Here is a 14,228-nt window from a genome sequence, read left to right on the forward strand (position 1 = left end):
GAGGGTGGCCGAGCTGGCAGCGGCATCTCCCCGGCTCATCAGGCCTGGACGCGCTGAGGGTCAGACCTGGCGCGGCAAGGGGCGTCCCAGGAGGCGGAGCTCGAACAGCACAAAACCAGGGAGAGGACAGCACAGAACTTGGGTCAACAAAGGGGGTGGTGTGTGCACACAGGAGGGAACGAGAGGACACACCTACAGGGGCGGCAGAAGTGGGCATACTACGATGCTCTTATGCTAATAAATTTGAAAATAAACAAAATAGGAAATTTCCTAGGAAATCTGAGTGAAAAGTCATCCGGGACCTGAGATGACGAGGCCAGGAGGGCTGCGGTCCCACAGCTGCCCGGCCACCCGCCCTCCCTGCTGCCACCAGCCCCAGTGTTTCAGCTCAAAAATGAGTCCTTGCCCGATGGCCAGAGTCAACCACACAGCAGGGTTTAGAGAGGAGAAAGTTTATTGGGAAGCACAAAGCAGGCGCGTGGTGGCCTGGGGGCAGAGCCCAGATCCTGCACCGGGGGCTTCACAAGGGGGGGCTCCCGGGGGGACTCGGTGGGCGCATGGGGCGGGCACCTGTTACTTCATTAACGGGCATTCAGGGGCTCCCGCGGGGCACTGACCTCAGGGTTGCAAGACAGGGTCAGAGGTCAGGCGGGACCAGGCACTGACCAGTCGCCGTCACTGCGTGAAGCTCGTGCAGCTTCTAAGCGCAGCCCCCCAATAAAGACACAGCCCCGGGACGCAGCTGCCGCCTGCCACACCCCAGGCGGGGAGAGCAAGTGGATGGCCGCCCGCTGCCCTGCCCTCCCCACCTTCCACACGGCAGGGCCACTTCCTGCCCACCATGCTGTCCACTCTGCTTCATCTGTTTTAGACAAAATCTGCCACCTCACCAAGGCCTGTCCCAGCCAGGCAGGGACCCCAGGCCGGTGGCCCTCTGCACTGGGCAGCGATGGCCTACTCACCATGCAGCAGCCCCGCAGCCCATGGGCCCAACTCCAGCCTTTGGCGGCGGCTCCCTGCTGTGGGGTGCCAGGGGCTGAGTTCAGGCCACGTGTGGTGACCGCGTCCTGGAGCTCCTGGGCCCCCCGAGCCACGGCCTCCCCACCCTGGGTCTGCAGGGGAGAGAACGGGGCAGAGAGAGGGCAGGCCCCAGTGGCCGCTGCATGTCCCCGTCCTCGGAACACGGTGCCAGGAGCTTCATGGACAAGAGCTGGCCCTGCACGGCCCAGAGGCCTGGACAGACGAACGCCAGCCTGGGGTGTGGCCTTGGTGGTGCCTCATCCCTGGGCCCCGGGGCAGAGAGGAGCCTGTAAGGACTGTGGGAAGTTGGGATGCGTCAGGGCCTCGGGGCAGCCTGCCGGGCTCAGGCAGGCGGGGGGGCCGCACAGGCACAGCCGTGGCGGTGCAGGGATCAAGGATCATGGAAGCTTCCAGGGACACCCTGTGTAGGGTCAGTGTGCTGCCACGAAGCAGGTGCCAAGGATGCGCAATATTAATTTTTCTGACACCTTCTATTCATGCAAGTGCCACTGAGCGTCTGCCGGGGCCTCCTTTCAGAACACGCCCTGCACGTGGGCGTGCATCGACCTCCAGGGAAGAAGCAGCGGGAGAACGCCAGCGCAGAGCTGTCCAGGCTCCTGCATGAAGGCGAGCTGGGGGTGAAGGGGGCTCCGCGAGGGCTGCACGGCCCAGGGCCCCCCTCCCTGCCCGCCCTCTTGCCTGCCCCTTGCCTGGCTGCACCCGCCCTCTCGGACCTCCTCAGCGGGCTCCTTTCCCTCTCGCCTCTGCAAGCTCGTTGTGAGAGAGGGGGTCCCTGTCCCAGAGAAGGGTGCAGTGCGCCTGGCTGGGTGGGTGCGGCTCCCGGGACGCCCCGAGAGGTAGGGGGTGCGGGGCAGGCATGGCAGGTGGCCTCTCCCCAGTCAGTGGGGTGGAGGTGCGCCCTGGCCCCCCCCCCCAGCAGAGCCCTGGGGACAGGTGGCCGAGCCGGACCAGCCAGAGGGGCCAGGCCTGTCTTCACGGGAACCTGCCTCCCCTGCTGCAGCCCCTGCAGCCACCGCCCCAGCTGCCCTGACACCGGGAGTTAAAGCAACGGGAACTGATTCTCTGGCCCGAGTCCCAGACCAGGTGTGGGCAGGTGGGTCCGACCGAGGCTGAGAGCGAGGGTCCAGGTGGTCTAGCCTGGGGTCCTTAATTACAACCACCAAGGCCACATCAGGTCCCGCGGCCATCTGGGGTGCACCCCCGGCCCCACCAGGAGCCAGAGCGCCTGGAAAGAAGGAGCACCTCAGGGCTGCCTCAAGCAAAGACCACGGCCGCTGGTCCCCACAGTTGCTGCACAGCTGCCCATCCCCGCCAGTGACCCGGCTGAACCCCAGGACTTACACCTCATGGTCCCCCAACTTCAGGAGAGATGGTCAATGCGACGGGGGCAACCTGAAAAAGACAGGGCTGCAGGGGTGCAGAAGGGAAGGTCTCCGAGGGCCCAGCCAGCAGGGTGGGGCAGGTGGGTGGGCTCAGCACTGCCTGGCGGCCCCCAGCAGCACCCCCTTCCGGACCCTCGTGGCGGGAGCGCGCCCAGGACCCCCGCCCATGGTGGCCCCGGAGAAGGGCAGGGGGCTCCCCAGGCGGGAGGAGGGGCCACTCGAACCCCACGTGCGAGGGGGCCGGGGCTCCTGATGGCAAGCACTGGCACCCAGCCTCACGCGCCCCCCCCCCCCCCCGCCGCAGGGCCCCACGCAGCCCCCCAGTGCCCCCTCCCCCCCAGCCCTGCCCACCCTTTGGGGGGCTGCCCCCCCCGCCTGCCTCCTGCCTGCTGGGGGGCTGCGGAGTCCCCACTGCCAGCCCCGCTCCTCCCTTCCCAGACCAGGGGGAGGCAGGAAGCTGCTCCCGCAGTGCCTGAGGTGGCCCGAGGGGCCTGTCCCCGCCTGGAGCCCTTCCTGTGAGGGCCCCTGGGGAGGGAGGAGGAGACCGGCCAGCTGCTGGGTCAGACGGCGCGCGTCAGCCAGTAGTGCCTTCGTGGAGGGCTGCCCTCAGGCGGCCGGTGGGCAGGGGTGGCAGCGGGCACCACACCCTGGGCAGGGACAGGCCACCCCTCCCCACCCCTCCCCCCGTGCCCTGCTCACCTGGATCAGCCCTCGCTTGTCCTCCCCTCACCTGAAAGGGGCAACAGCGAGGACAGGATGGAGGCAGTATTCAGGGACAGCGGAGCCTGGGCCCCACGACCAGCCCCTGCACCCACCCTGACCTAGCTTCCTCCAGGGCAGGAAAGGGCCAGGTGGGGACACAGCGACATTCCATGAGGCCAGTGCACCCCAAAGGCTCCTCCCCCCTAGGGGAAGTGGGTAGCTTGGGCCCCCTCCCCCTGTCAGACACGCTGCTCTGCAGACCCCCCATGCACCCCACGCCCCAGGGCCCAGGGAGGGGTCATTTCTGGGGTGGCCAGGTGGGGTACAGGCCCCCAGGCTTCCACTGGTGAGCAGGCCAGCAGAGGCCAGGGACACTCGGGGGAGGGGGGTCAGGGTCCCTGGGTCACCATCATTTCTGCTTCCCCAGTGGGGCTTCTGAGCCTCCTCAAAGCTGGGACATGAATCAGAGCCCTGGGCACCCCACGCCTTCCCCATTAGTGCAAACAGCGTCCTCCAAGCCAGACAGTGAGGTGCTGGGGCTGGGGGCGCTTCTCAGGATGGGGGGGATCTGACACACCTCTTGGCCTCAGGCTCTGGGAGAGGTGCTGACATGGGGTTCCCACCTGGGATTTGGGGCGTGGCTAGGAGTTGGCAAGGCCAGGAACCCCAGGTCCCACGCTGCAGTGAGAACAGCCACCGACTGGGCCACAGGAGCCCCTCCTTGCTCCCGCCCCCAGGGTGCAGTGGGGTGCCCTTGGTTCACTTGCAGTCAGGCCAGGCAGGGCAGGCCAGGGAGCTCCCGGCCACGGAGCGGGTCCTGAGGACGAGGCAGGAACGGGACTGAGGGTTCCGGGCCTTGGAGAGGGTCCTGGGGAGAAGTGGGGGGCGGGGGGTAGGTCTGGTGGCATCTTTTGGTTCCCTTTGGCCAACCCTGGTCCCCCTGCCCGGGCAGCCCCAAGGCGTGCGGGGGACGGGAACTCACAGACGCCGCTGCTGGTCCCGGAGCCGGGCAGGGGCTCAGCGCGCACCGGCCCGCGCGGCACCGGTGTAGGCCCCTGGTCTCTCCTGCGCCCCTGCTCCGCGCGGCGCTGTCCGGCCCTCAAGGAAAAGGGGTCCTGGGGCGAGAAGGAAAGGTACGGGTCTCATCCCGGGAGGGTGGCCCTGTCCACGCGTCCCTGCCCTCAGGCGGCCAGGGCGCTGCGGGGCTGTCCCCGGGGCCACGGACCGCCGTTCCCTCCCCCCCCCCCACCCCCGAGAGCCTCGGGAGAGCCTGGCGCGGGGAGAAGGGCGGGCGGGCCGCGGCTCCTTTCCACTGCGGGAAACCTCGCGGCCTCCGGAACCCGGACCCCGGAACCCGGACCCCGCACGCAGCCGCAGACAGCCGGATCCCGATGTGCGCGCCGGGCCGGAGAGGGGCCCCGGGCACCGAGGCCGGGAGCGCGCAGCCCGCGGCTACCCGCAGCCCGGCGGCCCGGCGAGGGTTAAGGGGGCGGGCTGAGGGGGCGGGGCTGAGGGCGGCCCCGCCCCCACTGGGTCCGAGCGCGCGCGCCGGGGGCGGGGGCGGGTCGGAGCGGGCGGCGGAGGGCAAGGCGCGCGGGAACGCGGGAGCGCGGAGGCCGGCCGGGAGCGGCGGGGCGGGCGCCCGCGTGACCAGCGCCCAGCGGCCGCGCCCGGGCCCCGGAGCCCGCGCCTCCCCGCCACCCGCCGCCGCCGCCGCAGGATGCGCGCCCCGCCCCGCCGCCCGCCGCGGGCCGCGCCCCCGCGCCTGCTGCCGCCACCACCGCCACCGCCGCTGCTGCTGTTGCTGCTGGCCGCCTGCGCCCCGCCGCCCTGCGCCGCGCCCGCCCCGACGCCGCCCGCGCCGGGGGCCTGGGAGCCGGCGGCCGACGCGCCCTGGTGCCCCTACAAGGTGCTGCCCGAGGGCCCCGAGGCGGCGGGTGGGCGCCTGTGCTTCCGCAGTCCCGCGCGCGGCTTCCACTGCCAGGCGCCCGGCTGCGCCGTGCACGCCTCGGCCGGCCGCTCGCTGCGCGCCAGCGTCCTGCGCAACCGGAGCGTCTTGCTGCAGTGGCGCCTGGCGCCGGCCGAGGCGCGCCACCTTCGCGGCTTCGCGCTCAACTGCTCGTGGCGCGGCGCCTACACGCGCTTCCCCTGCGAGCGCGTGCTGCTCGGCGCCTCCTGCCGCGACTACCTGCTGCCCGACGTGCACGACGGCGTGCGCTACCGCCTGTGCCTGCAGCCGCTGCCGCTGCGCGCCGCCGCCGCCCCGGAGCCCGCTGCGCCCGGGACCCCGCCGCCGCCGCCCGCGCCCGCCGAGTGCGTGGAATTCGCCGCCGAGCCGGCCGGCATGCGGGAGGTCGTGGTGGCCATGACGGCGGTGGGCGGCTCCATCTGCGTGATGCTCGTGGTGATCTGCCTACTCGTGGCCTACATCACCGAGAACCTCATGCACCCGGCCTTCGGGCGCCCCGGACCGCGCCGGCAGCCGTGACGACGAGGCCCGCCCGGCTGCCCCTCCTCGTTCCTGCGCCTCCCCTCGGAGACCCACGCGTGCTCGCCGGAGACCAAGGGGACGGCGGTCCTACCGCGCCGCGCCTCTGCCGTCCCCGCCCCTGGTCCCGGCTCAGGACAGGCCCTGGGGCCTGGGCAGCGGAGCCTGCCCCAGCCAGCGCACTCCCCGGGCTCCCAAGGCTTTGCTAGGGGTGCCTAAGCCTCAGGGTCCCTTCCAGTAAGAGCCATTGGCTCCCCTTTCTCTCACCCCTGGCTCCCCGCCTGTGCTAGGTGGGCAGACTCGGCCCTGGCCACTGCTTGGTCACCGTGTGCTTGGCAGGTTCGGGGCCCCTTGGAGCCTCTTCCCCAACCCCACCCCACCCCACCCCAGTGGGCTTGGGTTAGCTTCGTGCCTTAGTATCTCTGGCCCACTGTGGGAGCCAACCACCCATCCCCCTGGACCAGACCCCACGATCCTGCTGTCCATAGCACCTGTGGCCCTGAGACCGGCTGGCTCTGGCATGCTGCTGGCCAGAGGCTCAGAGCCCCTCTGGGGATGCCCAGGAGCAGTCAGGTGCCCTGCGTGGGGAAAGGTGGAGTGTCTGCCCGCTTGGGTGTCTGAGAGCCACCCAGTAGCTCAGCAGGCCTGGGGGCCAGCTGCCGTGTCCAGGGGTGAGTGTCCCCTGAGCTTGGGAGAAGGGGGCTATCCTCCAGAGTTGGATTCAGCCCCCTTTGGCATGGGCTGCCTCCCTTTGGGACTTTCCACTGGACGAGGGGGGCTCGGCAGTCAGGATGGCCTGAGGGCCAGACCTCAGAAGGGATGGCAGCCTCAACCAGCTGGCCTGTCCACTGTGCTTGGGACCCCAAACCTCAATCAACCCGAGAAGTGACCACCAGCGTCACCCACCCCTTCCCCAAGATCTCAGCTCACCAATGCTGCCCGCCTGCCTGCTGTGGACTGCAGGCCACCCTGCCTACCCCCACACCGCCCCAAACCCCCAGTCATGCCGAGCCCTGGGAGGGACGGTGGCATGACCCAGCTCTCCTTGAGCCCTGGATGCTTGCCTCCCTGGACTTGGCACTTCCTGGAGTCACTGTGGTTAACCTGCCCACCCCCCTTTGCTGCAGTGACCCCAGGCCCTGGCGGGTACCCCTGCAGCCCCCACCCCCACCCCTGTGTCTTTGCTGGCGCTTATTTGACTGTCTTCACCTCCAGAGGCCTGCTTGGCATTTATTTGGGAGCAGGAGGCCAGGGTGCAGGGGTGAGAAGAGCTCCCTGCACTTCACGGCACTGACCCTTCTCTGGGCCCCGGGGGACAACCTCAGCCCCCCACCCTAGGCACTGTCTGGGCCAAGGACGGGAAGGACATCACTCTGCTTGTCTGTCCACCTCCGCCCCTGAGAAATAAACAGCATCCTTTCCCTTGTCTGCTTTGTTGGGCGGGGGCGGGGGGTGCGGCTTCCAGAAATAGCCCAGTCTCATGGGTGACCTGCTGGCTGTGCGAGCAGCAGCGGGGTGGCTCCAGCAGGGGCCCTCCCCCAGCCCTGGGCCTCCCCACGCGGCGGCCAGAGGAGCGGGTGGACAGAGCCCTGGAGCCCGAGTGGCCTTGAGTCCTGGACCACCCCCGGGGCTGCCCCTCCACCTGTCCTTGAGGTGTCCCAGAGTGTGGGGGAGGGCCAGACCGTGAGTCTTGGGGGCAGGGGTGGGGTCTCCCTGGAAGCCACCAGGGCCCCTGGCCCAGGCAGTTGGCAGTGCCCAGTTGCAGGTGTCAGGTGTCCTGGGACCTTACACTGCCCCTAGGTGCAGTGGGGTTCCCGGGCTGGGGCTAGACTCATTTGTAGCCTGTCCTGGGGCAGGCTCGGGGCTGCACACCCCGGGAGGTTTACAGCCCTTCTGAGGGTGGTCCAGGGGCTTCCTGGAGAGCCTGGATTTAGCTTTGGGTTCAAGGGGTGGCACCCAGCCCCGCGTCCGGCGGGAATGGCCTCGAGGTGGCCTCCAGAGTGGCCAGGGGCGCCTGGCCCAGCCACCTGCACCCCAAGGCTCCTGCCCAGCCGCCCCTTCCCCACCTCCGCTCCAGCCCCTGGGCCCCCGGCCACGCCTCCCTCCCGTGGCTCCTGCCTCTGGCTGGGTGGGGCAGCGGGCCCGGGTCTCCTGCTGTGAGGGCCCAGCTCTGCCCGTGGATGTCAGGGATGGGGCCTGGAGAGCCCTGCTTGTGCCTGTGGCTCTCCGCTTGCTGTGGAGGTGACTTCTACCTTGACCCTGGGGCACCGTTGGGGGCCGGGCAGCCTCTCAGGGCTACCCCCACCCGCGAAGTGGAAGGTCACCGCCCCCAGCGAGGTGGGCCACAGCCCCACAGGCCTGAACACCAGGCCTCCGCCCCGGCATTGGCCCTGTGGGCACCAACGAGAAGGGCTCCCGCAGCGCTCCCACAGCCCGCAGGTCCTGCCGCCTCCCTGGCTCCCTGGGGCCTCTGTGGTGGCTGGGCTGGAGCACGCGGAGGGCAACTGGCGACCCCCTCAGTGGGGGGCTGTTGGGTTTAGTCTGCAGGGACAGCCTAGAGGGCTCCTGGACCCTCAGGCACCCCCCGCCTTTCCAGGGCCCCTCTGAGAGGGAGACTCAGAATCCAGGGGGGCAGCTACCGGCCCCTTCGAGGGAGGGCACCACTGCTTCCTTTTAAGGCCTTTCTGTGGCCTCTCCTCTGGCTTTTCCTTCTTTTAGTCTTTCTTTAGAAATTTTTTATTTCTAAGTTGTGCCAGCAGTATTTTTAGAGCTTAATTTCTTCCTGTCATCTCATTTGTGAGTTTTCCCATTTCTGATGTAAGCTGTTCTTTTGTAACTTTTATCATTCTTCTAGGGCCTGTTTGTCTGATAGGAAATGTTGGGTTAAAGCCTGTATCTGTTTTGTTTTTAATGTACTTTTACTGAGGTACATCACAGAATCTCAGTGTACAAAGTGTACACTCAGTGGTTCATAGTGTCATCATACAGCTGTATACTTGTTGATTTTTGAACATTTTCGTTATTCAAAAAAAAACAACTAAAATCAATAAAAGTAAAAAGAACACCCAAAACATCCCATATCCCCTTTCCCACTACTACTTACTTTTGGTCCTTTTTTTTTCTTACTCATCTGCTCGTACGTTGGATAAAAGAAATTGTCAGTCACAAGGTTTTCACACTCACACATTCACGCCTTAAAGGCGCTATAGTTGGCCCAGCGTCTATACAGCATCAATGAGTTCCACTGTCCCTATCCCATATTATCAGCAGCCCCTTCCAACATGAAAAGTTAGAATGGGCATTGCTCAAATACCCCTAAAGAGTGGGAGAAAGATTAAAGGTGATGATGGAGTTATACAGGGAAGGTTGGGTTTAACAAACGAGTATGAGTGCTGAATATGAGTACTGGTATTTCTTTTAGTCTGTGTTCTAGTTTGCTAGCTGCCAGAATGCAATATACCAGGAACGGATTGGCTTTTAAAAAGAGGAATTTAATAAATTGCAAATTAACAGTTTTTAGGCCATGGGAATGTCCCAATAAAACAAATCTATAGAAATGTCTGATCTAAGGCATCCAAGGAAAAATACCTTGATTCAAGAAGGCTGATGAAGTTTAGAGTTTCTCTCTCAAGTGGAAAGGCACGTGGCGAACAGTCAGGGTTCCTCTCTCATCTGGAAGGGCACATGGTGAACACAGCGTCATCTGCTAGCTTCTTCTCCTGGCTTCCTGGGAGGCGTCTTCCTTCTTCATCTCCAGAAGTCGCTGGCTGGTGGACTCTCTGCTTCGTGGTCCTGCGACACTCTCTGTTGTGGCTTTCTCGTGGCTCTGTCGTTCTTCTCTGCTCTCTCTGAACCTCCTGGCTTTCTCTCTTGTTGTTCTCTAGTTTTCCCCAAAGTGCTTCTTCTTTTAAAGGATTCCAGTAAAACCAGTCAAGACCACCTGGAATGGGTGGAGACACGTTTCCACCTAATCCAGTCTAACATCCACTCTTGAGTGAGTCACGTTTCCATGGAGATGATCGAATTAAAATTTCCAACATACAGTGCTAAATAGGGATTAAAAAAAACAGCTGCCTTTAAAGAATGGGATTAGGATTAAAACGACTTTTGTAGGGTACACACATCCTTTCAAACTGACACAGTCTCCAATATCTTGGAGCAGCTAGAAGTAAAAACCTAAAATTGTGGAATTGTAACCCATACCAAACTCTGAAATCTGTCCTACAATGAATTATTGCAGCGTGCTTTGACATTTATTGCTTTTTTCTATGTTATTTCTCACACACACAAAAAAGGAAAGTCGATTGTGATGATGAACACAAAGCTATATGATGAGCCACTGTCTACTACGGAGGATTATAAAGTATGTGAATATATAATACGTATCAGTAAAATTGCATTTTAAAAAAGCTGTATAGTTACTCAGTCATCTTCAAGAATCAAGGCTATTGGGTGACAGTTCAACAATTTCAGGTATTTCCCTCTACTTACTCCAATATGCCAAGAACTGAAAGGGAATATCTATATACTGCCTAAGAATAACTTCCAGGATAACCTCTGGACTCTGAACTATCTCAGCCACTGAACTTCATTTTGTTTCGTTTCTCCTCCCGCTTTTTGTCAAGAAGGCTTTCTCACTCCCACAAAGCCAGGGCCAGGCTGGTCCTCGGAGCCCCACCTTGCGAGGGAGGTCTACACCTCTGCAAGTCATGTCCCACAAGGCAGTGAGCTCACCTGGCGACTGGCTTCGAGGCCACATCTGAGCAACAGAAGAGGTTCTGGGGGGTCCTCTTAGGCATAATCACAAGTAGGCTTAGCCTATCCTTTGCAGGAATAAGTTTCACAGGGGTGAACCCCAAGACCAAGGGCCTGGCCCATCAAATTGGCAGTCCCCAGTGCTTGCAAGAATATCAGGTCTTCCCCAGCTGGGGAAGTTTAATAGTCCCTTCTCTTCCCCCTGTCTTTATCTGTTTTATTGTCTTGTTTTCCTGGCATGCCTTTTCTCAAGACCACTTATTCTCTTCTTTTTTCCTGACAAGAACATGTCCCGCTGCCCACACTGAGCCGAGGTAGGTGGGCCCTTACTCTTGCCTGGGGAGTGAAGGTGCCAGCATGAGCGTATTCCTATTTTCCCTTGGCAATTTAAAGATAATTTCTCCAATTTTCTTCTGGTATTTACTGTTTATGAGAAATGTATTATTGCTTTGAAGGCAATCTGCTTTTTCTCCTCAGATTATTTGAAGATTTTTCTCTCACTCATAAATTGTCATGCAGCGAGATGTCTGAGTGTTTGTTTTGTTTCCTCATAGAGACTTGTTCTCTTTTTCAATCCAAGACCTTCTGCCTTCCCTCAATTCTGGCATCACCTCATGCATTATCTCTTCAGATATGAATTCTCCTCCATTCTCTTTGCTGTCAATCTGGGAATACAATTAGATATGTGGTGGAACGTCTCATTCTGAGTTTAATGTCTTGTTCATATTTTCCACATATTTAAGGTAAATTCTAAGTGATTTCCTTATCCCCCTTGTTCACAAATTCTTCCTGCAGCTCTGGTTTGCTGGGTCTAAGTTACCTTCTTGTGGAGTTTAGGCTCACAGAGTTTGGTCATCTTCCTCAGTTCATGGAAAGCCATCACTCTCCATCAGCTCCAAACCCTGTTCCTGATTTATTTTCTTTCTGCCTCACTCCCCATTTCGAAGCCCATTCCCATAGGCAACCACTCTGATGTGTTGAAAGCATGTCCTTGAAGACATGTTTTTATATTTACCTAAAAGTCGTGCTGTTGATGTTGTTTTTACTTGTTTTCTTATTGAACATCATGTTTTTTGAGGTTTATCCAGTTACAAATATTTCATTATTTCTGTCCATTGCATCCTATTTCCAGTGTGTGTACCCTGAGATTACTTTCCATGTTTCTAGAAAGAACATGAGTTCCCTGTTGCTGTTTCATGTGGTGCTGCCAACATACCCCCTTGGATCTGCCCTCCAGCTGAGGGACTGATGGACCTTAGCTGTATATATATTGTAAGTTCACCAACTTCGTCAGCTTGTTCTTAATGACAAAGCACTTTACACTCCCACCAACAGTGCAGGGCAGTTATTTCCCACAATTCTTACCAAGACTATACATCACCCAATTTTACAGGTTTTTCCAATCTAATGGCTGTATAATAGTAACCCACTTTTATTTAAATTTGCTTTTTTCTGATTACTACAGAGGTTGAACAATAGTGCAAGCCATTTTAATTTCCCCTTGTATGAACTGCTTATTCATACTCTTTGCATATTTTTCAATCGACATGACTTTTTCCTCCTGATTGGCAAGAGTTCCATGAACCTTCTGGGTCAGCACTACCCAACAGGACTTCAGGACATGACGGATGTTCAATATTTGTCCCATCCAATATGGTAGTCAACAGTGATGCCTAGCCATTGAGCACTTGAAATGTGGCTACTTTGACTGAGAAACTGCGTTTTTTTTTTATTTTAATTACTTTAAACTAAAATTTAAATAGCCACGTGTTTACTGGTTGCTTCTATTGGACAGTGCTGTTCTAGATATTTACCTTTTAATTGTTTTAGATGCTACAAATATCTTCTCCTATGCTGGTAACATTACCAGTTGTATCTGTGCTGGTTTGAAAGGATGTATGTCCCCTAGAAAAGCCATGTTTTAATCAAAATCCCATTTCATAAAGGCAGAATAATCCCTATTCAATATTGTATGTAGTTAGATCATCTCCCTGGAGATGTAACCCAATCAAGAGTGGTTGTTAAACTGGATTAGGGGAGATGTGTCTCCACCCATTTGGGTGGGTCTTGATTGGGTTACTGGAGTCCTATAAATGAGGAAACATTTGGAGAATGAGAGATTTGGATAGAGCAGAGAATGCTGCAGCACCGAGAAGCAGAGTCCACCAGCCAACGACCTTTGGAGATGAAGAAGGAAAATGCCTCCGGGGAGCTTCGTGAAACAGGAAGCCAGAAGAGGAAGCTAGCAGATGACTCCGTGTTTACCATGTGCCTAGTCACTTGAGAGAGAAACCCTGAACTTCATCGGCCTTCTTGAACCAAGGTATCTTTCCCTGAATGCCTTAGATTGGCCATTTCTATAGACTTGCTTTAACTGGGACATTTTCTCAGCCTTAGAACTATAAACTAGCAACTTATTAAATTCCCCTTTTTAAAGCCATTCCATTTCTGGTATATTGCATTCTGGAAGCTAGCAAACTAGAAGAGTGTCCTTTGTTGAAAAGAAACCTTTCATTTTGATGATGTCAGACCTATCATCTTTTTCCCCTCCATGTATGTTTTATGCCTTTTTTGGGGGTCTTGTTTAAGAAATCTTTGCACACTCAAATAATACAAAAGTATTCCTTTACATTTTCTTCTGTTGGCTTTATGATTTTATCATTCATATTTAGGTCTTTATCTAGAGTTCATATTTGTATATGGTTTTGAGGTAGGGAACCATTTTTTTTTAATTGAGCCAATTTTCCTAACCCCATCTACACAATCGATCCTCTTCTCAGTGACATGTGATGCCTCCCATACCATACAGCATATTTCCATATATATATATATGGGTTTGTTTCTGGATTATTTTATTCCATAGGTCTTTCGGCCTTTTCCTGTAACACTACTACACTTCCTCTATTATTATTATTTTTTTTAACTTTGTTTTAGTATCTTAGTATCTGTAGGGTGAGTTTTCCACATTTTCCTCTTACTGAAATTGTCTTGATGGGACTTCTGTTTCCAGCCAAGATGGACTAACAAGGACCAGCACTACCTTTCCACCTGAAACAACTAAAAAATGTACAAAATAAATGGTTCTAAATACATTAGACATAAGACAAAAAAGGGCAGCGGCCCTGGAGAGAAAGGAAACAATTGGGGTCCTGTGATCATCCCAGCACACTGTCAGAGGACGTTTCCAGGATGCTGAGCAGACAGGGGGAACCCGGGTGGAGTTCACTGTCTGCCTGAGTTAAACAGATGGAGCTGGGAGTCCAGGGAAGCTGACATGACTAGAGTTCGCAGGGCAGCATATTGGAAAGGAAAGAGAGAACACTGGCAATCTGTAGCTTAGAACTCATCAGTACGTGTGCATGAGGAAACGACATGAGGCTAAAAGAAGACCCAGTGAAAAGGATTACAGGGAAGCATCCCAGAAGCTTGAGCAGGGCCAGGAGTAGTCCCCAAACAGCCAGCACGCCTCTCCTTTGGAGAGTCCAATCACATGCACATCTGACTGCCTGAAGTTCCCCCGCAGCTCACTGGCACACTGCTCACATTCTTACCCCTTCTTTCTTTCTGTCTCCTTTTGCATGGGTTCTATTACTTTGTCTTCAATTTAACACATCTTCTCTTCTGCAATGTCTAATGTACAATTCATCCCATCTAGTGTATTTTTTCCTATCAGATGTTGTGGCAACAACCTATAAAAGACAAATTGGTAAGCTGGACTTTGTAAAAATTAAAAACTTCTGTCCTTCAAAAGGCATTGATAAGAGAATGAAAAGACAAGCTACGGACTGAGAGAAAATACTAGGTTAACAATAAGAAGGCAAATAACCAATGAAAGATGTACAAAAGATTTGAAGAGACGC

The 14,228-nt window shown here is 57.6% G+C and overlaps 1 protein-coding gene and 1 long non-coding RNA gene across 2 annotated transcripts; one reads left to right on the forward strand and one right to left on the reverse strand.

Moving 5' to 3' along the window:
• Positions 1-436: 436 nt before the first annotated feature.
• Positions 437-4,310, reverse strand: LOC143664861 (uncharacterized). Its single transcript, XR_013166637.1, has 4 exons — positions 4,108-4,310; positions 3,123-3,993; positions 2,383-2,433; positions 437-1,637 (listed from the first exon to the last, which is right to left on the reverse strand). It is a non-coding gene; the product is annotated as an uncharacterized LOC143664861 (long non-coding RNA).
• Positions 4,311-4,845: 535 nt separating this feature from the next.
• Positions 4,846-9,086, forward strand: FNDC10 (fibronectin type III domain containing 10). The gene has a single exon (XM_077138279.1). The coding sequence runs from the start codon at positions 4,846-4,848 to the stop codon at positions 5,611-5,613; it is 768 nt and encodes a 255-aa protein (XP_076994394.1). The 3' UTR covers positions 5,614-9,086.
• Positions 9,087-14,228: the final 5,142 nt, after the last annotated feature.

The sequence above is a fragment of the Tamandua tetradactyla genome, chromosome 2 (genome assembly GCF_023851605.1).
Source record: "Tamandua tetradactyla isolate mTamTet1 chromosome 2, mTamTet1.pri, whole genome shotgun sequence".
Lineage (NCBI taxonomy): Eukaryota > Metazoa > Chordata > Mammalia > Pilosa > Myrmecophagidae > Tamandua > Tamandua tetradactyla.